At 48.6% G+C, this 27,606-nt stretch overlaps 1 protein-coding gene and 1 long non-coding RNA gene across 6 annotated transcripts in view; one reads left to right on the top strand and one right to left on the bottom strand.

Moving 5' to 3' along the window:
• COL4A2 (collagen type IV alpha 2 chain) overlaps positions 1–27,606 on the bottom strand; it is a 170,189-nt gene that overhangs the window by 57,125 nt on the left and 85,458 nt on the right. For all 3 annotated transcript variants that reach the window (XM_038570040.1, XM_038570039.1, XM_038570041.1), the window contains exons 5-12: positions 10,588–10,722; positions 10,457–10,501; positions 7,336–7,452; positions 5,840–5,911; positions 5,449–5,484; positions 5,279–5,341; positions 3,764–3,799; positions 1,449–1,490 (exon numbers count right to left, since the gene is read on the bottom strand). In XM_038570040.1, coding sequence (XP_038425968.1) covers positions 1,449–1,490; positions 3,764–3,799; positions 5,279–5,341; positions 5,449–5,484; positions 5,840–5,911; positions 7,336–7,452; positions 10,457–10,501; positions 10,588–10,722 — 546 coding nt within the window. The remainder of the gene's footprint in view (positions 1–1,448; positions 1,491–3,763; positions 3,800–5,278; positions 5,342–5,448; positions 5,485–5,839; positions 5,912–7,335; positions 7,453–10,456; positions 10,502–10,587; positions 10,723–27,606) is intronic.
• LOC111091714 lies at positions 16,035–26,487 on the top strand. 3 transcript variants are annotated; one of them, XR_005376598.1, is made up of 3 exons: positions 16,035–16,347; positions 22,189–22,408; positions 25,222–26,487. It is a non-coding gene; the product is annotated as an uncharacterized LOC111091714 (long non-coding RNA). The 3 variants fall into 3 exon arrangements; XR_005376597.1 differs by having other exon boundaries at positions 22,189–25,520; positions 25,644–26,486; XR_005376596.1 differs by having other exon boundaries at positions 22,528–26,485.

Below are 27,606 nucleotides of genomic sequence, written 5' to 3'. Positions count from 1 at the left end.
TGCTTTCCAAGATTGGGGCTAAGGTATAAGAAATGCCTAAAATATGAAAGATGAGACCAGTTTCACCACTGTTTCACCAGTTAAGGTGTTTTTATATTATAAAAGGTAGCATCTTCAATAAAATGTATCTTAAGTTTGCATTTTTAACATTAGCAAGAAACACTTTCCATGTGATGCACAGACCAGGAGGAGCCTATCAATCTGGAACATTATTAGACAAGGTTTCCTGCCTGATACGTGGCTTCACCTCCCAGGAACTAATTGACACAAAGAGAAACTTACTGTCTTTTCTTTGGTACTTCCATAGGTAAACTATATATTACAAATTTGGGCCCAGATGTCGCATAGTATGACCAGGGGTGAAGTGACAGGACCTACCAGCTGTATAAAGGAGGACTCTGTGGTGTATTCTCAGAGTCCACTAACATCACATCTAAAAAATGCCTGGAACTGCTTGCTCACCTCCCTTTTACCTATTAGGGCACTGATATTTTCTTATTAATATTTGAATCATAAGGAGGGCACATGATGAGATGAGCACTGGGTGTTATACTCTGTTTGCAAACTGAATTTAAATAAAATAAACTAAATCTTAAAAAAATTTTTGAATCAACTCTTTGGAGATTATAGACATTCACTTCATTTTCATTCTGCTTGACATGTCTAATCTCCCTTCCACCCAGTGATTTCTTCCTATATTTTTCTTCTTTTTATGTTATTTTACTGTTCCATCATATTTCATCATATGCGTTTGGATCTTTCAATGGCATGCTTTTAAAATTTTTTCTACAGTAATAACACAAAGAAGAAGTCTTTCCCTCTAGATCTGAGCAGTACTGGGTTCCACTTAGTGTGCTGTTTGATCAAAAAGCACAGCAGAAAACAAAATGAGAATCGGCAAATGGTGAGGCCACAGAACAAACATATTTCATGGTGGGCAGATGGCTTTGTGGTGTACACGATGGGTTACGTGTTGGTGAGGCTTTGCTTGTTGAGATTTTCACACACATGGCCTCAAGTGATGCTCTTGAAGGCCTGCAGTCCTTTTGTGTTGGCAGCGCAGTGATTTACAGGCACCCACGGGGTCTTCCTGCTGGGCCCGGCCGCCTGGTCCCTGAGTGGGCCTGTGGGTATCACCTCAGTCTGCTCAATCACTGGGGTTCCCCACGTTGGGACACCTCAGGCAATGCCTTTACTTTGTGGGTGCTGCAGATAGCCAAGGTCATGTCTATAGCAGAGGTCTGGTCGGGGCTAACCTACACTGTTGGCTTTCACAGTCTCAGCGAGCCATCACTATGGTTGGAGCCCCTTCCAAAGCCTGGCACTTTACAGTGATTGTTTCCTATGCAAATAGTCAAAAGATAACTGCACGAAAAGCAGTCGTTAAAACGATTTATTTCCTAACCACTAACTAAGAAAACCTCCACGTTCCAGTATTGTTTCCTTACTTTTTCTCCTTTCTCTCCATAAAAGCCAAGTCCTCTGTTGCCCTGAAAAGAGAAACAATTTTTCTAAGTTTTTAAAAGTCATTAATCACAGTGAAATAATAATAATAATATATATATTTTTTAGAAAAATAAACCTAAGATCTATTTGCAGCATACTGAACAATTATCCTTGCAGAATATTCTGGAGTCTCCTCCCCAAAGCTATTGGACACAAAAGATTAATATCCTTTCTTTTGTGAGTTCTACATATAAACCGAATAAAAGTCTGAGCCCAGGTAGCACATAAGGTGAACGTGGCTGGGACCACACGGAGTTGGAGAGTGGCACTTCCCGGTGTCTCCTGCGCATTCGCCAAGACGAGGTCTGAGTGATGGAAACCAAGGGGATCGAGAAAAACAACGAGCTGTTCTTTAATACACTGTGCTTTTAGGAAGTCTGTATTTTATACTCTAAGCAAAACCTCGAAAACAGACTAACAGCAGTTATTCTGTTACCCTTGGGAATGTTTTAGTTTGTTGTTCACCATCCTGGGGATCGGGACGTTGGCCGAGTGACCTGCCGTCTGAGCTGGCGCTCTGTGACCCTGCGACCCTGTGGCCGCACGACCAACACGGCGGCCGCGGGCCGTGGGAGCTTGTGTCCCCTGACAGAGGCCTCACCGACGGTGCGGGGCTGAGCTCAGACCTGCTCCCGGGTCCCTCGGACTCGTTAGTACACCTGTTGTCTACAGAGATGGGGGTCTTCGAGTGACAGACCCAGGAAGCAGCCATCTGCCCTGGGATCCCGTATCAGACCGAGGATCACGATTCAGTGTCCCTTCTGCCTCAGCTGTTTCTCATTTTGGCAAGGGAACCCTACGTTCACAAACACTTCCGACCCTTTTCATGATTGTAGGGGATGGTGAGCCTCGGCGTAGGGTGGCCGACTTAGCAAGTGTGCAGCAGATTCACGAGTGGGAGGGACATGTGTTGAACTGACCCCAGTGTCCAAGATGAGCCCGCCACACTCACGCATATTTAGAAACCGTGCTCTTTTCTTTGGCCTGCAAACGACTCTGCTTCCTCCCCAGGGTCTCCACATTCCCACCACGACAGAGAATCACGTGGGGCACTATCTGGTCTTTCTCTCAGCAGTATACCATCCGCCCCCTCCCATGCCCGGAGCGTCTCCGAAAAGAAAAACAAAGCGTTTAATTAAGTTTTGCTTTTTTGCTCCTTTCCCACCTGGCTGGGAGCTGAAATCAAAGCACAGAAAGGCAGCCAGGCTAGATGAGAATGCGATTTGCTGAGGCCCCTGCCGTCCCTCTGCCCCCCGAGCTGGTCGTCCAAGTCCCCAGGAAGTGACCTGGTGGAGGGCGAGGGCTGTTTGTGTTGCAGCCAAGTGGGGATCTGAGGCGACCCTGGGGCTCGGCCGCCCGGTCCTACATCCGCTTCTCTTGGCTCTGGGCCGTTCCCACCCTGCTCGGGGCTGCAAGACGGTGGGGAGCCCAGTGGTGGGGGCAGCTGCCTTAACGAGCTCCAGCCCCAGCCGGAAGCCATGTCAGAGGTGATGGGAAAGGGGGCGGGGGCGGTGGCGGTGGCAGCCAGGGTTCCCTGGAGGTCACAGAGATGAGATTTCTGTGGAGCAGACATGTGAGTGTGTGGGCTCAGGGATGTCCTCAGTCTCGTGCAGGCCATGGGATGGTCTTTAAATGTTGGTGACCACAGCCCAGCACTTCTGACTCATGTCACGTCTTGATCACAGACTCCCCTTGCCAACCTCCTGTACCCTAGCTCTGTCTACAGGCTACCTACCTTCTGGTGCTCCATCCAACTTAGTGACCATTCTCTGATGGAAACTGTACAGCTCTGGGCTCAAGCTTGACTTGAAAATCACTAATGGATCCCCAGAGGCTGACATCACCCTCTGCTACAGCCTGCTTATGTCTGAGTAGGAAGGATGCCACTGGCTCCCCCACACAGATACAGCCACATGTTGTCCCTTCTTGGGCATTAACATGTACAGATAAACGGGAGCTGTTCTTAGATCTGCATTTCCAATCAAACACTCATCAGCGTGATTTTCACACAATGGCAGGTGTTACATGATTTGCAAACAATGAATCATTCAACAGGTCCACTTATTTGATGTGCTGGCTACCTCAGGCATACCTTTGGATTTATCTTTGGCATTTACAACATTAAGTCTCAAAAACCTACAAAATCATTCTCATCATGAAATAAATGATAACATTGTTGTCAACCAAGTAGTTCTGTGGTCAGGAAAGGTACAAACAAGGATGGAAGCACCCCCTCCTGCCCCCATAACCAACTTACTGGCTGTCCTTTTGGTCCGGGGGGTCCAGGCGGGCCCTGCATAAATACAAAGAAATTTGTAAACTGTTTTCTTTATCCCAGGACCTAGATAACATCTGCTAGAAAGCTCTGGGAAAGCCATCCACAGTATGTTTAGAAGCCTGTGTAGTATGTATAGAGGTTTCTGGTACATTAGTCTGGGCAGGGAGGAAGGGCTGGAGGCGGAGGGCTGGGTCAGGCCTGGCTCTCCGAACCTGCCCGCTGGCCACGTACAGCTCTTCTGGGCTTGCTTTTCTGAGCTCAGGCTTCTGACTTCACCCATGTCCTACTCCTGCTTGCTCGGATCCCCTGCAAGGTCCCAGGTCATGTCACTGCAGAGACTTCCTCTGCAGGGTTCCCCCCCCCAGGACACTGTGTAGCACTTGTTGCTAGTGGGTCAGCAAATGTGCATGAACACAATTAATGTACAGGCTCAAATGGCAGGGTTGAAAATCCATCTGCAAACATCACTGTCTTTCTGCAAAGCATTCAGTGTCAACACTAAGCTTAGGATGAGGTTTTGAACACACCTGAGAAGAACAGTTAGTGTTTAAGTACAAAGAAGTACGGGCAATTTTACGGCCTGTAGAAGAATCTGTAGCTGTCTAATCAGCTCAGGACACGGCAGGTACAATCTGTTGTTCTAGACTTTCCTGAACTGTGTATTTAAAGATGAAGTCCCTCACTGCTGGTACGTGAGCTGTGAGCCAGTCGGCAGCTGTGCAGCAGGAGAGCAAAGTACCTGTGATCACATAAGCCTCATCTCACTGGTTTTCTGCAAGACGGTCTCTCTCAACCTGGAGCCAGATCTCTCCTATGTTGTTTGAGGCCCGTGTGTCTTACTGCTAAACTTTTGGGGAATGAGAGTCAGAGGCCCAGTGGGGGTGGTGGGGGCAGTGGCTTCTCCCTTCTGGTCCTTTCCTTCCCCACGGAAAGCCCTCCTTCACCCGGGCATCTGTCCTGTTGCAACTCACCATGTCATTCAGTTGCAAAGGTAGAGAACACGTGTAGATTGCCACTTGGGTGGGGCACTAGGGCCACTTGGTTAACTGATGTCTAATATCTCACTGGTGGTGATAGTCACACCCAGGTGCAGTACACCTGCCATGAGGCCATGCTCAGGCAGAGTCCACCACCCCCTTATCCACCTACTGAACTTTGATCTCCTTGGCCCAGGGATGACAGGCCCCTCACCAGCAGGCTGAGTGTGGGGCTGAGAGAGCTTCTGTATGACTGGAAGGGCACCCAGCCAGCACCAAGTCAAAATTTGACGTAGTCGGTGGTGATCTGGTGCCCACAAATTTCAAGTCCTCATTCTTCAATCTTAAAAGTAGCAAAATGTATGCAAAGGATGACCTATTTCATCTGGACACTTTCTAGAGTGACCACAAGCATCCTAGCTGTACTGTGAAGCTTCCACTTGCATCAGCACTGAAGAAGCTGGATCTTTAGATCCGCCTTGATAGCGGTCCAAGTACCCACACACCCGGTACTTACTGGTCTTCCTGGAGCTCCAACTGGACCCATCTGTCCTATAGGCCCAGGGCGGCCAGGAGGACCCTAAGGAGAGGCAACACAGTCAGCTATTAAGAAAGGCAGGCTGGTATTTGGAGTCCCGAGTCCTTAAAGTTCTGCTTGGGACATTCTCTAATAAAAACAGAGCTTACCTGGAAACCAACCAATCCAGGCTCTCCAGGTTCACCCTAGTTGAGAAGACATAATGTTAAGAGTTCTGGTTCTTAATTATCTTTAGATTTTGTTACATTTTATCACAACTTTGGAAACAAACATATACATTATATCAGCCCTCCCGGGGACTTGGTAATGTTAGCTCCTTTCTGGGGCATTGTGAATACGGGAAAGGTGTGCACCCATAGTGGAATGTCACCCCAATGGGAAATCGATGATTTTTAACATCGTGGTGTTGGGTTGTTTCACCACCCCAGGCGTCCCCTCATTCTCACATCCTCACAACTCAACCATACTTGGAAATCATCATTATTATTCAGGTATTTACACTGATTGCTTAGTTTCAAGTCCCATATCTAGCAAACGTACCCTGTATTTGTCCCGGTCCACACTGGATAGTGCATATGGCTCGCCTTTCTGCCCTTTGGGTCCTTGGGGCCCCTAGGGTAGCATGCACGTGGCAGACAGAGAAAACACAGAAAGACCCGTTAATAGTCAGTGCAGCTATAGCCATCGAGGTGATTAAATACTGACCTTATGGGCAATGTCTATTGTCCTTATGGCTCATTTAGGTTACTCTGAATACCAGTCACAGAGGTGAGATTTTTGCTTTTATAGTTACCCAATATTTTCCTTCAAAATTAAAATGTTAATCACTTATGTGATCTTCAGAAACCCAAATGAATGCTCAGTAAATTAACCCTTTAGGATATCAACGTGTTATTTTTCTTCCTAATAATATTTTTGTCTAGTTTTGGCATTAGGGTGCTACAAATATTAACACACATGCATTCAAGCACCATTTTGGGGAGAGATATGGATCATTCTGTAAAACTGGAATCCTGACAAATATGTGTGGTACGTGTACACATACATATGTACATAAGTGTCTTTTAATGCCTGTATATGACATCAGTATTTTAAGCTAATGGATATATTTGTTGATGGTGAAAGTTTCATGACATTAGAGCAGACTAGGAAGTGATGGTCCTCACTGAGAAGTTGAAACACATGTAAATGACACAGCTGAGGGAGGAGGATCTGCAGGCGGGGGCGACAAATCCACTAGCTTCAGCAGGAAACACAGGGAGGAAGGTGTGACTGCTCTTCCCCAACCTTAAAAATGCTCTTCTAGATAAAAAGTTTTACCAAATAAGATGTTGGTATAACCCTGACCGGGCACTATTTTGCCGGTACGAGGGTAGCAATACAGTCCTGCAGACCACTTCAAGATTCTCCGCATGGACCTGAAAACGGAGTCTACAAAATAGGTGAAAACGAAAAAGTCTTTCATGAAAAAGAGCTCACTTCTACCTGTCAGAGCTGGAGAATGTTTCTCATGTCCCAGAGAACTTTAGAATCTAACAAAATGGTGCCTAACAGGGCATTCTGTCAAGCTTTAAGCCTTTTTAGTTTAGTTTTGCTATTCCCACTATTTGCTGTTACTTGAAATGCTGCACGGGGCAGACTGTGCTGACATTGGTAAAACTACACAATATCAACCAAATCAATTATTTCCTATCTCGTTTACAGAATGGCTAAGGAAAATGAAGTTCTTTGGACCCAGGGGAGGCATGCAGAGCTGCCTGCAGGGCCACGTCAGCGGGGTGCCAGCTGAGGACAGGGGAGTGATGGGGGGCAGCGTGAGAGGCAGGCTGAGCACGCCCACTCACCCCCGACGTGGGGGCAACAGGGGACAACCCACCCTCCTCAGAAAGTCTCTCTGCGACCATGTCTCAAAGGGCCTTCTGGATGGGCCCTCGAAAGGCACACGACATCCCCCATGCCTTTGCTGACAAGTCCCAGCCAGCTAGCGCCTGGAGACAAGGACCCGTGGCCTGCCCTGTGCCTGTGCTGGTACTTACAGGAGGGCCGAGGAAGCCCGCAGGACCCTCGGGTCCCTGCCGGCCCACGTCTCCTCTGGTCCCATTGCAGCCGTCGTAGCCAGGTGGTCCTCTGGGCCCACCTTGCCCAGGGTGTCCCTGAGAGGAGACAAGTAAGTAAGCCTTCCAGCATACGCACTGCAGTTCTCATGTGCGCTATGATACAACAGCTCTAAACCCTCTCACCCTGCACGAACCGAAGGGGAGAGATAACCCCCAACGAGCAGACGAATGAAAGATTTAAGTAAACAGAGGCACACGGGCACAGTCCTCAGCAGGAGAAAGGCTCTCAAGACAAAGGTCTGTTTCCCATGGGCTCTGGTAAAGCAGTAAATTGTCGGTCTACTGGGGGGTCTGTTTGCAGGGACAGGACACAGTAGGCTTAAAAATTCTAGAAATCATTCTAGAAGCAGCTAGGTCCTGCAAAGAGCAGACTAGGCAACAAGAATGCCTTTATCTTTGTGCCCAACTGAATTTTAGAAAGTGGGTTTGATGGACCCATATCCTACATGGTAAGAGATTCACGCACCCTCGACAGGATTTCATGTGACTGAGCCATATGTAGAAGAACGGACTTCCTCTCATTTGCTTTCATGGGGGGAACACTCCTTTTTAGATTTTAAACTCAAAGAGAAAGCAGGTCAGATGTTCTGAGATGTTGGGGTTGGGGGAGGGAGGGCATCGTGATCAAGTGTCTTTGGAATAAACAGAGTCAGGCTGAGTCTGTGGGCATCCCACCTGCGTTCATCTGGTTCCTGAGACATCCAGGGGCTGGGTTTGTGTGCCATAAGACCACAGCTCATCGTGCTATTTCTTCCACAGCAGATGTGCAGATATAGGCTATCTTACTAGCTTCTTTAAAATTTTGATTTTGTTGACAACAGACCAAACATATGTTCCAGAGTGATTTTCTGAGGCCATGTCAGATGCCTTTCAGATTTACTTTGAAAAATCTGGGACATTTCAAAAGAAATGAACAAATCCTACACAGAGGGCCTGCACTCTGAATAATATTAAGAAAGATGAGAAAAGTAGCATTTTTCTTTTGTTGTATGTTTCTTTGCTTTAGATATCCAAAGGTACTGCTTTAACTGGCGCTGTCAGATAAGAAGAGATCCAACAGACTTCCAGTCGGCCCTCTGAGGGGACACGAGAAATCCTGACTACCCTGTAAATGATGAGGCACAAGCACTCCAGCCGGCAGTGTAGATAGCTGCCTGGTAGCAGCAAGTAAAGGCTTGCTTTTAAGGGGTCCTGGAAGCTGATCCTTCAAATTCGGCAGGAGAAAACATGCTCAGTAGGTGTTCTGCTCACAATCTGTGGGGTTCCGTGATGCTTTTCTTACATTGAGGTCTTCACTCCTCTCCTGAATTATTTGTCTGCTGCTGGTCTTTCTTGCTCTCTTAGAATTGATCTAAGTCATTTCAAGTTATATATCAACCTGATGTTAGTTTGAAATGGTTCTTCAAAGAAAAATTTTAATTATATGGAGCTGATGGCTCATTTTGGCTCAACACCTGATTAAATACAACTCTAAGATCTGACTGTATATCACGTTTTATGTACAATTTCTAAACGGCTAAAATTAGCCTGGTCCTTCAACTTTACATTCCTGAGCTGCTTCGAGGTGGCGGGTGGCACTTTAGCTCACTTTTGTGCAGTTCTAGAGCTCTGTGGGTAGCGAGCGAGGCTGTGTTGCATGGAGATTCTGCAGAAACCTGTTGGTTCCATGCTCACTAGGATCACTCCCTCATGTGATGATACTTCCTCTCTGACTTGCAAAATATTTGCTCCTCTTGTTAAATGGGTATCAAGTGGAAAAACAAATTAAAATATGACTCAGATTAGTTACAATATTTTTCCATGAGATCACTCCATTTAAACTCAGATTTCAGCTTCCAGAAGACAAAACCAGTGGATGGCCCAAAGAGCTCAAAAGAGCAGTTTAAAAACGGGCGATTTAGTTTGAGGCAGTTGGTAGGAAAATATTTGCCTTGTTTACCCTTGGAAATCTAAGGGTTCTTCACCTCTGCCAATTTCTCGAGATCCTGACTGATGGGAAAGTGACTCCCTCGTCCACAGCTGTATGTTGTAACTGGTGCGTGTGAGCCCCCCCACCCCCCCATCCAGGTGATGCTCAGGGTCACCGCCACCCAGGCCTTAGGTCTCTGTGGGTGGCCTCCTCTCTTTAGCTGAGAGCTTCCTTCTCCTGGATGAGAGACGGGCTCTGGAGATCATTCATGGCCTCTTGGTGATGGGTCTCAGGAGCTCCCTCCCTCGCTCCCCTTAAAGGCAGGGGTCTTGCTCATGGAGCCCTGGGAATGTATCTGTGTGTATGTGTGTGTCTGTGTGCACACCCATGTGTGTGCTAACAGGCTGCTGACACAGGCATGGGTATGTGAAGGGCCCAGACATGTGCATTTGGGTGAGGTTCCTAAAGCAGATGTCCTCCTCAAACTTCAGCAACGGTCAACCACATGTGTGATAAACACATCTATCCCCATGGCCAGGATCTGCAGGAAGCAGACCCTGGGAAATCTGCTCACGGGTCCTTGTGAAGAGGGCTGTGAGTCAGGCGCTCTGTTTATTTTTGTATGCCACAAGAAGTAAAGTAAACTAGGTTAGAAAAACACATTTTATTGCATTTGGAGATTTTCTCATAGACAAACCCTGTCTTTTCTTCTTTGCATTTACATGTAGTTGACTTCAGAGAATTTGGGAAGTTGCACCAATGTTTGGCAGGGCTTGGTTACATCCATGTTCTCAGCTGCACTGCTCTATATTCAGGTTCCACCGAAATTTCCAGATCAGCTCTTATTGAGCATATCTGAGTAACACTTGAGCTTTTTATTACAAAACAATGTCCGGCTTTAGCAAAGTAGCCTGGATTCTGAAGCCAAGGCCAGAAGAACGTTTACAAAGGAAACAATCTGTCCAATATTTGACTGGACTCCAGGGGCAAAAGTATGCACAATATAGCCTTACCAGGCTCATGATATAAACAAAACAGGAGGTCTAGTTAGAGATGTTTCTGTAAGTCATAAGCCTATTGCTTTGCATGCATACACTGTTTTAAAAATCCTAACTGTATAAAAACACTTACGGGAATGCCGTCGGCACCTGGGAATCCAGAAACACCTCTCGCTCCCTGTAAAGAAGGCAAACAAACTTACCGGAGGCCAGGACACCCACTGCCCATTGCAAAAGTGGAGGGAGAACCAGCAGTCACCGTACCACGTCTCCTTTCGGTCCTGTGATCCCGGGTGACCCTCTTTCACCCTTGTCACCTTTGCGGCCCTGCAGTCCTGGGAATCCCTGCAGGCCCGGAGGCCCAGTGTATCCCTGGGGGCCCACTGGCCCTGGTTGGCCCTGCAGAAACAACAGAGTTCAATTACGATTGGTAACGACAGATGAGCATTTTTTCATCGCGCTGCTTTTGAAACCACACTTTTCATTCTCAAAGAGCTATGTTCCCAGAACATTACATGTAAACTTCCATCTCCTGCCACAGTTGCAACAGTGATTTCTGGCTTAAAGAAGTCCTAGAGTTTTTTTTTTTTTTAAACAAAATTAAATGTGAGGAAAAGTCATCCCAAACTCAAGTGATGTTATTGTGAAATGCTAGTATTGGGTTGGGATGAAAAGATCCACTTTATTTGGCTTTTTTTTAAGAAAAAAGTGTTTTCAGCTAAAAAGAAAATTTCACACAAGTTTCTAAGATTTTATCTCTATCTCAATATAATGCATGTAACAGATATAGAAATGTGGACTGCACCCCGGTATCAAATGATCCCCAGATGTTTAAGTGATCTCCCCTGTCTCCACACACACTACTTACATACACAGGAGAATTACAGGTTTCTGCAACCTATAAACATCTATGCCCGTAGCCATTGGACATGGACGGTTATTATTAAAAAGTAAAAAGACAAAATGCTGAACCGGTAAGGATGTTGACAAATCGAGGCCCTGAGCCCTGTGCGTGGGAACGTGAGATGGTGCAGCTGATGGGGGTGCATATGGCAGTTCCTCCAAGAATGAGACAGAGAACTGCCCGATGATCCAGTAATTTCATTCTGGGGGTCCTCCTACTCCAACAAGCTGAAAGCAGAGACATGAACTGGTGTCTGTACACCTGTGTTTGCTGCAGCGTCTTCCCCAACAGCCAAAGAGTGGAAGCACAGTGCTCGCTGGAGGATGATGGATAAACAAGACAGGGTCTGTCTGTGCCAGGGACTATTTTTCACCTGGCCGAGGGCCATAGGGGCCTCACCTCTGGGCTTTGTTACTGTTCTTACGTTGCCCTCTACTTTTGGATGTGGGGGAAGAGGTGAAGAATTTCTCTGGGGTGGAAGATACACAATGGAGATTAAGGTGCCATTGATGGATGGGATCTATCCCGAAGCGGGGGACCCCTGTACTCCAACAAAGGGGAGATTTGAGAGGTCCCCTCGGGGCTTCCTCTGGGCCAAGGCCAGTTCTGGAGTCACTGGCTTCTCCAGCTCTACCCTCTACGTGTTCCAGAGGGTCTAGTCAAGGCAGAAATCACCAAATACTGAGTCGGAGCACAAGCATTGTATGCAGTCTTTGAAGAACGTGGTAAAAGGGGACTGTGACCCCTCGCTCGCCTCCTCTTCCTCCAGGACGGCTGTGTCGGAAGGTGGGCAGCCCGACCTTGGACACACGAATCCTCCACTCACCCCAGGCTAGTGCTCAGGGGCCTCAGCACACAACATTTGCTCTGAGTTTGATTCTGACTTTTGTGGATTTCCCCCGGTTGTGCTCAGTTTTGTCTGTGGCTGGTAGAATGTCACTGTCTTGTGACAACGTGGCAAGCCCCTAAGCCTTCAACTGCTCCTAATCGTAGTGAGGCCTGCAGCTTGTCCGTGTTTACAGTGAGCAGCCTTTGGGGGATAAACGCTGTTCATTAGCACCATCATTTCTACTGTCTATAAGTGGCGTCTCCATCTGGGGGGTTACCACATGCAGCCGATGAGGAGGGTGCATCTGCTTTCAATCAAAGCGGAACGTGTGTATCTTTGCGATGGAAACCCACAGTCTCCTTGTGCCCTCCTGGAGCTTTTCCTTGATTCCCTTTGATGGGAAAAGTGATCACGACATCATGTACTCACTTTCCTGCCATTGTCAGTGGACTTCTTTTTAGTCTTTGTTTCTTGGATGGGAAGTCTGGCTTTGGGAATAAAACGAGTCTTTCCTTTTCTGGAGCAGGCTGTCACTGCGAAGTTCCCATAAAACCAGCCATTTTAAAGTGGTTCCCAGCACATTCACAATGTTCTCTATACACCAGCTCTCTCTGGTTCTGAAACATTTCCATCGCCCCATACCCACTGAGCAGTCACTCCCTACCACCCTACCCTAGCCCCTGGTCCCCTAACCAGACTGGTATCTGCTCTGGGTGTTGATGGGATCTATCCATTCTGGGTATTTCAAGCATCTGGAGTCATATGTAGGTTATGTGATCTGTGGTGCCTGACTTCTTCCACTTCACACAACATTTTTGAGGTTCTCCTGTGTGGTAGCACCAAACAGTACTTGATTCACTTTCATGTCTGGACCACATTCAGTGGATGAATGGCCACAATTTGTCCATCCATCCATTAATGAACACTGGGGGTGTTTGCACCATAGCGTTGCTGTGAATAGTGCCACGGTGGATACGCACACATCTGTTGAATTGAGTACCTCTTCTCAACTCTCCTGGGTATAAACTTAGGAATGGAATTGCCATCTCTTTGGGCAATTCTGTTTAACTTTTTCAGGAGCTTCCATGTTGGTTTCCACGGTGGCCTCACCATGTGCCTTCCCAGCAGCAATGTGTGGGAGTTCCTGATTTCTCCACAACCTTGCTAGCACTTTTATTTTCCATTTTTTAAAAATTACAGCCCTCGTAGTGGGTGTGAGGGTGGTGTCATTCTGAAGAGATTATCTTGAGCTTCTCACAGATGGAACATTTCACAAATTCCATCCAGCTTCCGCCCTGGGGAGGGCCAGGAAGAGTCTGGAGAGACTCTGAATTAGACCTTAGTCCCCAGGGACTAGACCCTCGCTCTTGCCCACGGGGTACGCCCTGTGCTGCTAGAGCTAGATGGGCATTGACGTCAAGGTCTAAGACCTGGCTGTGTTTCAGCAGTCAGCCCTGAGATTTCCCCGAGGATATCCTGCCCGCCAGGGCATCTAGTTTGATTGTAATGAGTGGCTGGAATGACCAGGTAATGAAAAGGATCTTCCTTTGTGCTAATGACCTTCAACTTCCATCCTTGGTGGAAAAGTCACAATAGGAAAACTTGTTTCCATATCTTCCCTTCCTTCTATTGGAAGTGATACTGAAAACAAAAATTACCCCAGACAGAGTTGGATTTTAGTTTGGATGACTTTGCACAAATCTCAAAAGCTCCTAAGATTCTTGCAATTTACTTGATAAACGTATTTCCACAAAGTATTTGTTAAAAGCCAGCAGACACTGAGGAGAGAGTATGTGATCCCCACCCACCAGACAATCTGATTCATATCCATGTGTTCCTTGCTGAGAAACAGGACAAAGATAAGCATCATTTAACTGTGCATCTTCTGGGATGAAGCACTGTTACAGGTTTTCAAAAACTGCTTATCTCATTTCATACCCCCTGCCGAATGCATGACTGACCATTACCCCCAAAGAGCCAACTGTCACGCAGTTAGGTCTGGGATAGGGTGATCCCAAAGCCTTCCACCTGCCATTACACTGCTGCTGCTCAGAGTGAGGTCTGGCAGCTGTGTCAGCAACACCTGGGAGCCCATGAGAAATGCAGAGTCTTAGGCCTGGCCCAGACCCACCCCTGCCGAGGTGTAGTGAACACCATCTCCAGGAGTTACTCTGTGCAGCAGAGTGTGAGGCTCACTGCCCCATACCACCCTCCTTCCCTTCCTGACGTTCCCATAGCAGGACTGGTATCTTTTTTTTTTTTTTTTTTTAAAGATTTTATTTGTTTATTCATGAGAGACACACACAGAGAGGCAGAGACACAGGCAGAGGGAGAAGTAGGCTCCATGCAAGAAGCCTGATGTGGGACTCGATCCCAGGTCTCCAGGATCAGGCCCTGGGCCGAAAGCAGCACTAAACTGCTGAGCCACCTGGGCTGCCCAGGACTGGTATCTTTTAATAAAAATCTCAAGCATGAAGGAGGATTTTAGAAGAAAGGTTGAGCTTACGGCATCAGGCAAAGGAAAATCTAATAGTTATGTTTGCTAAGGACTATTCCTAATTAAATGTTCATGGTCTTATGCTCCAGTGCTGTCTGCAACAGGCCAGAGTAAACTTTGATCCCTGCGAGGATGGATGGCTGCTCCCTGTCTCTCCCTTCTTCAAATCACTGGTGGAGTATGTGTGGGATCCAGGGTCAGCTTTGGAACCTCAAGCCTGAAAAGGCGGATAGAATGAGTCCAGACTTGAATACACATTGCTTAAATACCACGGCGGTGGACAGAATGCTCTTAAAGTCCTGACACACTTACTAGCTTTCCTGAACTTGGAAGTTTCACTTCTGAGAAAAGGTAGGATTGCATCAACTGGGAGCACCAGTGGATAACTCTGGGCCTTCAGACACTGACATGAAGGAGCGGGACTGGTGAGCAGTGGGGGTCCCACAAGCGTCACCTCCCATCCCACCACCCCAAGGAGTGCCTGTTTCCATCCAGAGCTTATTATCCGTACAGTTCTCGGTGGGCAGGAGCGTCAGAAGAGCTTCCTTTTCCAGGGACGGATAAAGAGAAGTGTTTCCAAGGATAAAACCTGCTTCACTGCACATCAGGATTTTAAATTTACAGTACAGTATTTTCCTGGTAAAATAAGAATAAACCTTTCATGACTTACTGGCCAACATGTGAATAGTAGGAAATCCCTTCTCTTTCTGAAGTTTGCTCTTCCTGTCTTGCCTTTTATGGGCAGTGGGTCCCAGCAGACACCCCATATCCTCTCCAGTCCCCTGGGCAGCCCCTCCCTTCCTCGGCTTTTGGCAGTGGATTCCAGGCTTTCTCGGCCCTCCAGAGGCTGCCCTTCTTGGTGACCCTCTGGGGATTCCAGCCCAAGTCCCAGCTCGTTAGAAAATACATAAAAATGGCCCAGAAGCCGGGAAGGACTACTTTTTAGGATCCAAAAAAAACCAATTCCTTCACTAAAACTTGGAATCTACTGTTCTTAGGGACAATCATTACCATTTGTGAGCAATTTTTTTTTTTTTTGGATGAGCCTGGCAGGATGAACGGACATTGTATTCCAAGCTAATAATAACGTGGACTTATTTGCATAGTCCCCAACCTGTATAGTAACACACAACTAGCAATGGGCAGCTGCCTAATCCACACAGAGCTCCTGCTAAATCTGCCACCTTTTGTCTATAGCTTCTTATTTCATATAACAGAACATCAGCCTTGCCACGAGTACTGTTCCAAATGAAGGGTTCCACCTATCTGGGGTAGATTCATACTGGCTTTAGAATTCCTGCTTTCCAAAATTATTTGGCACAGACTGTAGCACCAGCATCTATGCAAAGGGAACACATCCATGTTAAGGAAACAAACCTTGACCCTTGCCTTGCTCCAGGTACAAAAGTGTGGTCACAATGGGTCCTGTGCCTGGACCTATGAGCTAAACTCTGATGTTTCTAAAGGAAAACACAGGGAAGAGTCTTGGTGACTTTGGGTTAGGCCAACATTTCCAGATGAGACACAAAGATCATGAGCCATGAAAGAAAAAAAAATGAAAACACTGGAGGGTTTGATCTTAAAGATACTGTCAAGAAATAAGGAGCAGGCCTCTGGGGAGCATATTTCTAGAACACATATCTGATACATGATTTTTATCCAGAATACAGACAGAATGCCTAGAAATCAAGAATGAGAGAAAACCCACATGAGATCTCAACAGACCCTTGCTCAGAGAAGGTGAGCAGATGGAAACCGAGTGCACAGAAGCTGGTCTGCACCGCTGGCCACCAGGTAGGTCTGAGGTAAGACAACCGCAGCCCTGGGGCGGTGAGTCACACAGGCAGACCACCCTGGGTCCTGCGGGGTCCTGCGGGGGGGGGGCTTCAGAGGAGTCTGCTGGTGCAGATGCAGAGTGGGGCAGCCCTTCTGGAAAAGCGTGACAGTTTTTTATAAAGTTAAACATATGTCCTACAGGTAACTGTTCACAATGGCTCGATTTATTTTAGCTAAAACCCAGAAAGAATCTGAATGTCCATTGGCTGATGAGTGGACAAACTGGTATGTTCATAAAGTGGAACGCCACTTAGCAATACCCAACCCTAACCCCATGTACACAATAGTGAGGACAGGTCTGGAGGGAAGCACATGCCGCCTGTCCTGTTGAGAGGATGCTATTACACTATCTGACTTATGCAACATTCTCGAGAAGGCAAAACCAAGGACAGGACCTAGAGCAGTGGTGGCCAGGGGTAGAGGAGGAGGGAGGGGACAGATGGGGGCTTTGTGGGGGCCACAAATCTGTTTTATATCTCGATTCTGGTGGTTGTTACATAGCTGTACTCATTTGTCAGTATTCACTGAATTCCATGTAAAAAATACATGATAAAATTAACCTAAAAACAAACAGAAAAGGAGTCTGATAAAGGCAGAGATTAAGAAGACAAGGCCTGGTGTTCACAGGCATGTCGCATTTGACCAAGTCTTTCTGGTACGTCCTTATAAGTGAATTTACAAGATAGATAATTTGCAAAGGAAGAAGAGTGGACACTTAAAATGCCTTATTAGAAAAACTTAGCCAAATGCTATTTAAAAATGTCTGCTAGGGAAATGAAAAAAAAAAAAAAAACCCACAGAAACTAAGGCCTCGTCTGGAGTCTGTGTCTGGAATCTGGTCTGTGGAGCGCGGGGTGGACAGAAAGAGAGCCGTCCAGCGCTCAGCCCACCCAGCCGCAGAACCAGAAGCTGGTCAGGCTGAAATGAGGTCCAGGAGTCAAAGACAAGTCCAGGATGTCCCTGGCTTCCACGACACACAGTCTTCATAAAGAACAAAACCAGAGTCCCCACCGGTACTTGTAAGACACTGCCGTGCTGTTTTTCCTGAAATGATTTGACTTAGACGGATACACATTTTAAAGTGGAGAAGCTGGATCATCTCTTGTTCCCGACCCATAGGAGCAAAATTTCTGGAAACTCTGTTCCTTATTCTAAAAATAGGCAGCACATGGGCCATCACACTTGAGGGCTTTTACCCCAATGTGAGGCCACGCTTTTTATGGTCTGAGTGTGATTTTGCCTGGCATATGTTGGAAAAGTCGATCTTCTGGGAAAGTCTTCCCCTGCTTGCAGCAATGAATACATTTCGTTTGTCTAAACGCGATTGCTTGCCCAACACACCGACGTGATTTCCCAAGGCTCCCGTCTTCCAAGAAGACACAGAGCGCGTGTGGTTGAGCGGAGGGCCCTGGGGAGCACAGACGGCAGCCGAGGACGGGCTGGAGGAGCAGGTTCTGGAGGGATCAGCTTCCCAGAGGCAGCAAACACTCTTTCTAACTGAGCACTAATGGCACAGAATACAATATTAATGCTCAGAGCATCCTCACCAAGTGGCCTTTCTATCCTCACGAGTTTGTGACACAAGGGCTTCCAGCTACACTTACAGATCAGAAAGCGACAGCCAGAGAAGGAGGCGATTCTGGAGTTACCAAATCATGCAACCATAGGTAATTAAAACGGTTAGCTGTGCACACATGCCCCATTGGTGGCAGGCCACTCATCTGCATGTGTCATCTGCACCTGCCAATCCCTCACTAGTCTCCTCCGATTACACTCCTAGTGATGTACGTAGGCCCTGTGAGTTTCTGTCCTTGCCCCGTGATGGACCAACAGCCCCCGGAATGCTGCCTGCAGATGGGGGAGCCGCAGGAAACACACATGTCTGGGGCCTTCAGATGCCCGGCTCTCCGCTGAGGTTATCAACCAGGCCAGCAGGCGTGCACAGCGCCTTTTTGGAGTCATTGGCACAGACCAGCAACAGAACCAGCAGTTATATCCACTTTGCATTTAGACTAAACAGTCACATGAAAGAAAACTATTCTTGAGGTTGGCATTATACTGAGCTGGTCTGTTAGGAAAAAAAAAAAAAATTTGGCCAACAAAGGGAAAGAAGTTAAAAGTAAGGGAGGGTTTCAACTTGGTGTGGCACACAGATTTTTTTTTAAAAAAATTTTCCTGTTAATCTTTATTTGAAATGTCCCCAAAGAGGACAAGTTTGAAAGAGAGCTCCACACTTTCTGTCCTCAGAAGGGGTGATACCTCCCCTTTCACCTCCTCCTCATTCCCTGGCTTTGACCTACTTGTCTGCTATTTTGTTTTTGTGAAGTGATATACCATTTCCATTTCTTTAAGAGTTTATTTATAAATTTACAGTACAGCCCGTGGTTTCGCTGCGAGGTCGTGTGAGTTCTACGGCACTCAGAGCCCCTTGCCAGGGCCCCCTGTATTCCTCCTTGGCCTCGGGCAGCCTCAGCTCCCCCTCCAGCTTGCTTCTGCCTCTTCCAGATGATCGTGCAAGTGGGACCCCACAGTGGCATGTCCCGCGGCGAGTCTGGCTTCTTTCAGCCACATGTCTCATTGGTGGCTCGCCCACCCTGCTGTTCACCCAGCTGCTCCTTCTGGTCACCGGCGAGTGTTGTGTCCCAGCCCACTACCATGATTTCTTTATCCATTCGCTCACTGCAGGACACCTGGATTACCTCTGGTTTTTGGGCATGTGTATTGGGCCGCTATAAACACTCAAGTGTGGTTTTTTTTTGTACAGGCACATTTTTGTAAATACCCAAGAACAGGATTACCGGGTCAGATGGTAAGAGTCTGTTTAATTCTATCAGCAAGTTGCAGAACTGTTTTCCAGACTGGCTGGAACACTAGGAGCCAACGCGGCTCACAAGCAGGGACTCCAAGGGGTAACATCTGATGTGGCCGGCCCATGCTTGAGCCTCTGCAGAGGCAGGGAGAAACAGTAAAAACACAGAAACGTGAGTATACAGAAACTCAAGAGAAACTCAGCTCCAAAGTTCCCACCTATGGTATGGATTTCATTTTATTTTGGGTAAAAGAACGTTCCCTTCTTGGATATTGTACAAAATGCCTGTCTTTCGGGTCCAGGAGCATCGGCCTCATTCTCTTGGAAGATTCTCCTAGGAAGCGACAGTCATTTCAGGTTAGACCAGTATCATGTCACTTTCCAGACCTGCATCTCTGTTTCTCCACCGATCACCACCTATTGTTTTCCCGAAGGCTTCATAAAATATCCGGTTCAGAAGGCCCCGCAGAGAGCATCTGGAGCAGGTCCTCAGAGAGGCTGCATTCCGGCACCTGGAGCTCATTAGCACGCAGGGTCCTTAGGCCGCCCCAGACCCATTGAATTGAATTGGCATCTCCACAGGATCCAGAGTGATTGGGGTGTGCTTTGGAGCTTGAGAAAATCACCCTGGGTGTGGTCTCTGCCCCAGGACCGGTCTTGGCTGGCTGCCAAAGCATCAGTTAAGGGAAGTCTCAAACCTCAAGCATTTCTAGTCTAGCAGTTTTGGGGTGGGGAGGAAGAGTCTGGAAATCCATATCTTTGACAATGTCCCCAAGCAACTCAGATGCACAGCCAGGGTTGGGAGCCAGGGAACAAATCTAATTCCCACACAGGACTGGAGAGGTAGCAGCCCAGGGAGGTGAAGGGTCTTACCCACAGCTCTGTGGACCCTCCACCCAGTAGCACTTCACAGCATCCTTGTGACGGTGCTTTCGGGGTTCCTGCCATGGCCAGGGGACTCCCACTACTGACCCTTGGAGGCCTTGCTTATGTTTGTCAACTGAATGTACAAGGTTTCTAAGATCTTTAGTTTTAAGACCTAAGGCTTGCTCCCTGGCCCCCTTGTAAGAGGACTGAGTGAAGCTCCTCATGGTAGATGGCAACTGCAGCCCAGCAAGGTGCCTTAGGATGAAATCTTCCTGTATTTTCAGCCTTTATGATATTTTCACTTCCAGGGTCGTTAGAGAAGCAAATCCCTGAAGGCCAGGAACCTTATTCCAGTGACTTAAAAAAAAACACAAACACAGCAGGCTCACTTGGGTTGCTTTGGGTCTGATGGAACTCCTGCATCCAGTCCTCAGAGACGCCTCGGATCCTGTCCTAAAAGCCCTGCTGTTCCTGTCAGAGGAGTCAGGCTCAGAGAGTGCCAGAGCTGACAGCTCCACAGGGCACGGCACAGTTTGGGCCACTTCTTTTTACTTCTTGTCACAGTTTCCTTTCTGAAAAAAAAATCATTTCATTCTAACAAAATGACATCCCTCACCTTTTAAAGCCTAGCTAACCTACCTGAGCTAAGTCTTCAGAAGCTTTAAGAGAAGCAACTATGTTTCAAGTGTATTTTGTGAGAAGTTGCAAGTGGTGCCACTGGATGCTGGGCTTGCATCACTGCTGTGAGCAGTGTCCCATCCAGAGGCCTGAGTAAGCCTGAAAGGCAGCTGCTTCATCTGATTCGTCACTCGAGTCACACGGGCAGGGCCCCTGAGTGAGGAGTGACGTAGGACGCTGCCTGCCAAGAGGCATGACTGACATTCCCAACGCGAACGGCCTTTATCGTTGGGTGTAAAAGTGGGTGTTGGGTGTTGGGAAAGGGCCTTCTTCTATTTTATGTTTTTATTTTTTTTAAAATTATTTATTTAGTCATGAGAGATACACACACAGAGGCAGAGACACAGGCAGAGGGAGAAGCAGGCTTCCTGTGGGGAGTCTGATGCAGGACTCGATCCCAGGATCCCAGGATCATGATCTGAGCCAAAGGCAGATGCTCAACCACTGAGCCACCCAGGTGCCCTGGCCTTTTGCTTTTAGACCCTTTTTGGGTCATTATAATGAGTTCACGATTTCTGGGGCACTTGTGAAGCACAGCGCCAGCGGGTTATACTGTGGAGAGCTGTCACTGTCTGGTTCTGAGTCCCAGCATGCCAAAGCATGTCACCTCTGGCCTTAGATCTTTGCCTTGCTCCACACCGGCCCCTGGCAGATCACTGATTACAGGTCCTGCTGGGCGATCTGGTTTTACCTGTCTGCAGGGTCAGGGAGGGTACTGCCCAGGCCTCTAGCATGGATCCCAAATGGAGACCACCCAGGCTGGTGGGAAGGGGCACCAGCCCGGTCAAAACTGCAGGATCTGACAGATAAAGAATGTCATCTGTTGGAGTCAAGAGCTAGGACACAGGCCAGGGATTTGGAATGCCAGGGCTCCCTCCTCCAGGGGTTCAGCTCTGGTCATATTCGAGCCAGGCCGTCTAAGGACAGCCGTGGGTGATAAGCTGAATATGCTCAAACCATTTTGCACAAGGGCTGTGACTCAGGATGAGTAAAGGTTATGGGGGGAAAGGGTGAGTTTGCCAATGCGGGTCTGTGAAAAGCTGTAAGAGGAAGGTTTTCAACGCTTACTGAACATTTCTGTTTTAGAATAAAAATTTAACTTTACATGAGCAGGAGACACCTCATTGCCTTTTGTACCAGCAGGCCAGGAGCCCCTGCGGTTCTCACGGCCAGCACGGGGTGGCGCTCACTCGCGCTCCTGGGGAGCCAGACCCCGCCCCACTTCCGACCTCAGACTTGCTGCTTCCCAGATTCTGTGACTGTTTTAGGTTACCATGACACCTAAACAAAGGGCAGGACCCCCTTGGTCCTCCTTGGAACAAAGGGCAGGTCCCTCGTTTGTCACGGGGAGCGAACTTCCTATGGGGAGAATTCTGATGAAAATTTTCATTGCAGAATTCCAATGGTGTCTAAAGATATATCAAATTCTGTTTTTCTTTTCACAGGGTAGCTGAGCTGACAGCAATTAATTATTTCATAATACCCTTCCCTTTTGACTTGCCCAGAGGAAGGTATCCTAAGAAGATAGGGATGCTGGAGGACCCAACAGACCCAGACCCAGGGCAGAGTTCCAAGAGGTGGATCCCGACACTTCTAGAGCTGAGAGTGTTCACAGCGTGGAGCATCCTCCCACAGCAAAGGGACTGCAAACCCTCAGCGGGGCAGGTAGTGCTCCCATGGCAGTCTTGAGGGTGAGGGTGAGGCAAGGGGTGGGCGGGCCGCTCGGCTGGCTTGAGGAGGGACCGGGCCTATAGCTGCACCTATGAACCCCCCTTGAGTAACAGATATGACTTTGGACTCTGAACACGTCTCTTTCATGGATCTGCACGAGACTACAGTTAAGCCAAAGGCAACGGACAAATTGATAGAAACAAGCAGATGGGTGCCTGGGGTTCATGCCGACCCAACAAAACAGAGCCAGTCACAAGCCTGGGGTGATGATCTAAGAACCTGCTCCTCTCTGTAACCCAATGCTGCTCAATTGTGGCCATTTCATGGCTCATTAATCCCCCTCCTGCTAGAAAGTGACCTGGGCAGAAAGAGAAGGTGAAACTCAAACAAATCACTTCTGTTACTTTTTAGCAACTCTGGTCAAAAGGTATGCAAGGGGGGCTGGGGACTGCAGGATGCTGGGTGGCAACGTCAGGACATCAAGACCCCTGAGTGGGGCAGGTGGATGGATCTCAAGACCGCACTGCACTCTCTTCAGCGTCCTTGGACAGATCTGCTATTGGGGGAAGATCATGCCAGTGGGCTTCTCAATGGATGAGGAGGTTTTCTTATGGTAAGAAGACTAAATCATTAAGCATTTCCCAGATAAAGGGTTAGCTGGACCTTTGAGAATGAGTTTTCAGATACAGTGAAGTTGCTGGAAAATCAAGTGTACTCCTCTTGCTAGAGCAGTTTCCTTGAGGAGAAGGCTGTCGTGGCCACAAAGACTGGGTGACTTCACGGAACCCAAACCAGGAAAACCAGGCCATGCACTGCCACCACTGTTTCTGATGGGTGGCAGGCTCCCCTGGATGGAGGAGGAGACCACATCACAGCTGGTGGCTACAAAATAAAAAGGTATGAAAGTGACTTCTAATCGGATGTTGCAGAGAGAATGGTAACTGTTTCTAAGAGCAAGCGTGAGAGGAAGGAACCCCTGAAAGATGGGAGAGGTGCTGAAGGAGACACAGGGAGACATGGGCAGAGACTCATGACCGGAGGCTTCTGGAAACAGGAGGACCAGATTTCAGCACCAGAGGCAGAAGTCTATGCATCAAGTGTGTGGGAGCTTCCATGGTCCCTAACCATGAGGGGCTGTCCAGGCAGGAGGTAGTCTATCAACTGGCCAGGTTATATGTGTGAGAGCTGGAGGATGCCCAGGATGTCAGGAGCACGTTAGGGCACCTCCACACATGTCTATCCATGGACACGTGGAATTACAAGCTTACAAACATCTCCTAGAGAAACTCGTTATCTAACTTTGGGCCCCAAGTGGTCCGGACCAGGTAACACGGCTGGTTGGTGGGGGAGTGGCCTGGCACCTTCTCATCCGCTAATTTTTCACATTCCACACTGTCCTTGAAATTTGGTGTCGGGGAAGTTTTGATGGCAGACAGTAAGCCAGCTCAAAGTTCAGTCTTCCTTATTAACATCTTTAAAAGTATCAGATATTTTGGAAATAGTGCCGCAAAGTTTTTAGAAAGATGTTATCAGTGATAACACGTTTGTGCCGTAGTGGAGGCCCCGGAGCTGCTGGCCAGTCAGGGCCACATGACGACAATGGTCATTGGCCGCAGGGTGAGTGAGGGAGCTGAAGATCTGAGCCTGCCATCAGGGTTCCATCCTGCCAACCAAGGGCTGGCGCTCACGATCGCATCTGACACTGCAGATGGTTATCTGGACATCCTGGCCTTCCTGGACTTCCCTCCGAAGACTCCCCGGTCTAGAGTGATTATTTGGACGGACACTGAACACACATCCGCAATTAAAAAAAGAACAACAAACCACGAGAAATTGATCTTTTTTCAGTCTGGTGGAAAGATAATGGATGGCTCATTTGTCCAGACATGAAACCCGGGGTCCTGGGCGGGAGGAAACCAAATGACATTAACATCCATTCCAGAGAAGTGACTCAGCTGGTGCACTGTTCTCATAACATAGAGCAAAAACAACCTCCAGAACATTCACTCTTCTCAAAGGCATTTGTTCGAAAAAAAGAAGAAGCAATTTTCATCCGTAAAAGTGGAAGGTGACGATGCAATACAGCTCCATTTCCAAGGCAGACACCTGTGTCCTGGTAGTTTAACCACCACACCACTGGAGTGCAGCATCTTCATGAGATGCCCCCAGAAAGGCCTGGTTCTTATGTCCTAGGGAGATGTCCCTCCTGTGTTGTCCATCATCAGCATAGCCGCTGAGTTGGCCCTGCCAGACGTGTGGTGTGCAGCAGGTTGTGGCAGCACTGGGTGGGGCTGAAGTCTCTGTCTGCACCCGTGCACGGCCTTTCACGTCAGAGTGTGCATGTGGTCTGACAGTAGCTGGACGGAGATGGCTCCTGGCCAGGCTGCTGCTGTCTGAACCACGTGGAGGCCCTCTGGTGGGACTCAGGAGACCCCTTGGGGTGAGCCTCTGGCTGCCCTGACCTCACCCCTCAGAGTGTGGCTTCACTCTGGGAAGTGTCAGGATTGCGAGCGGCTTTCCTGAATTCGGACGGAACCAACACGTTCCTGTCTCCCATCCACACCTCGAACCCGTGCGAGCTGCTTTCTGCCCAGCCACTAGACACACTGTCCTGGAAGGGACACACTGGTGTGATGGCTGCTGCAGGCCTTTCTCAGCCTTCCGGATCCTTGGAGCACCTACTGAGGACATCAGCTCATGTTGGGCTTTCTCTGTGCCCTTGACCTTTCTTGTTTGCTCCCCTTTCCTGGTTTCCATTCTGTAAAGGACTGGGCTCTGCCACGACCCTTCCTTTCCTTTTGCTCCAGGTGAGGACCCTGGTCCACTCTCCCTGCGCCAGGGCAGCCTGGAGGAGGCGGCTCCCACCCTGCTGCTGGCGCCTCTGTCTCTGGACCCACAGACACTCTAGACCTAAAAGTGAACTTGCTACTTAGTTTCCTACAGTCCTGCTTCCGGCAAGAACTCAGGAACAGCGAGTATCCTGAGTATCCTTCTCCTTCTGTCCGTCACTCAGCTCAGAGCAGCACATCAATCTAGATGCCACCACACCTACCATGGTGGGGACACTGCTGGCGTCTGTCTTCCCAGCAGTCCCCGTCTGCCCACGGTGAGTGTGGGAGCATGGCGCTCTGGCCTCTGCCTGTCTGTCTGGGGTCATCTCCTAACCCCGCCTTGCAGTGGCTGGGTCTCCCTTCTCCTCAGTCTAAACTGGGTTCCTTCACATCTCCAGGACTGGCTGGCGTTCTCCTTCTCTCTGGAACAGCCTTTGCTCCTTTCTTCTGGTGAAACCCAATGCCGCTCCTCTGTGGTCCCACCGCCCTTCTCCTGTGGTTGTCACTTGTGTGTGCATCTAGCCTGTCTCCAAGCCCCAAGCTGCATGTGGGCCAGGGAGGGGGCCCTGTCCATCCCCATCTGATTTCCAGGAAGAGAGTCCCTGTGTCCTGGAGAGGCTCTGCCCTCCACGCAGCCTGTCTCCGTGGGCCGCCGGGTGCGTGTGGGCCACAGCAGCCTCGTGGGACCAATGTCTCTGACCAGCGCCAGCGGCAGGAGCCCTGCCAGCTCCTGCACCTTTCAGGGAGCAGGTCTTAATGAAGCAGTTTGCTGACCCCCGTGTATGCATCGATCCTAAACAGAGCTAGAAGTACTGCTGAGGGGAGAAAAGCATATATATATACACAGAAAGAGAGAAAAATACAGAAAGGAAAAGAATACACCAGAGTAAACGGGATATTGGCTATGAGAAGTCATCTTCTAGCAGCGCAGGAGGGAAATAAATCAGCTTGGCTTATTAATACATTAATGAACAACTATGCATGTCTCAGTGTGTAACTAGGCTGTGATAAGCTCATGCGCTCGCCCCCCTGGAACTTAACCCTGCCTGGAACGTGCCCCGAGTTGGGCCTGGATTCCCGTTAGAGCAGGTCGTGCGACAGGGGGGTTGTATGCAGACCACCTCTGCTCATTTACTGGCATGCTCCGGTGGCAGCAGCACTTCCTGAAGACCGAGCGAGCGTAGGGCCGCTCTCGACATGCATTTCCAGGTAGGCGGTGTCCTGCTGCTGCTGAAGGCCCGGTGACCACACCGCTTTTCCCTACCTGTGCGTGGGTGGAGGAAGCCGCAGCACCTGCGTGGATCAGGCAGAGGCTTCTGCCCGCCTCTCCCCCATTTCTCTGATTTCAGACACGCTGCTGGTGATAAACACATTCACTACCTGCTTCACATCTGGGACTTGTGGTCAGCGCTGTTACAGAGTCACCAGCTGCTCGGTTCAGCAGTGATTTCTTTGTCAAGTGAAGCAACAGCACGTTCTTGGAAGCCACCATCTGACATGCAGGAAGGGCCAAGGAGGCAGAGGCTGGCATGGCTTCTCTCTCTGACAGTGATTCACTGGAAAATGATTTCCAACTATGAATGGACTTCCATTTCTTAATGGCTTTTCAGCTCATCCTCCCAAACTCACACCCACAGCAAGGCACGGACCCGACACTTGCTTGTCCCTGGGGAGTTTCCTGGGGACACATTGATTGGCAGGAAAAGCCAAAGGCCACTGGCTGATGGGCAGAGACATCAGTCTCTCTCCCTCTTAACAATACCCAGAAACCAAAAACCAAGGGGAAAAGTGAGGTGATTTCAAATGGTCTAAAATAATTCAACTGGAGCTTGCTAAATTCTCCCGCATGTGGAGGGCGCGGAGCAGCGGTACATGCTGGGGCTGCAGCATGCAGGCCGGGCAGTGCGGAGGGCTGGGAATCCCAATCCCGCCCTGCCCCAGCAAGCAGGTGTTTCCCGACACACACACACATGAGACCCAGGCATCCACAGTGCCTGGTCCTCGAGAGGCTCCAGCACCCAGCCTACCCTCCCGAGCACCTCCAGTGCACCTGGCAGCATTGATGCCCTGCCGGCCCTCTGAGCAAAGCCCATTTTTAAAAAAATATTTTATTTATTTATTTATGAGAGACAGAGAGAGATAGAGAGAGGCAGAGACACAGACAGAGGGCAAAGCCCATTTTCTAACCACAGCCCACCTGCTTGGTCTCTGAAATGATCTGCAGTGTTTGGATTTTATAGGAATTGTTTAATTCCTCCAGTCCACCAGCTCCCACCCTCCTCCCCTTTTCTCTTCTTGGCCCCTTGCTTTAAAGATGGTCTTCATTCCATCCTTCCTCCCTGAGGCATGTGACACCATTGG

The sequence above is a fragment of the Canis lupus genome, chromosome 22, assembly GCF_011100685.1.
Source record: "Canis lupus familiaris isolate Mischka breed German Shepherd chromosome 22, alternate assembly UU_Cfam_GSD_1.0, whole genome shotgun sequence".
In the NCBI taxonomy this organism is placed as follows: Eukaryota; Metazoa; Chordata; class Mammalia; order Carnivora; family Canidae; genus Canis; species Canis lupus.
Note: the sequence above shows the minus strand (reverse complement) of the source record. Positions and strands in the feature narration are given on the sequence as shown.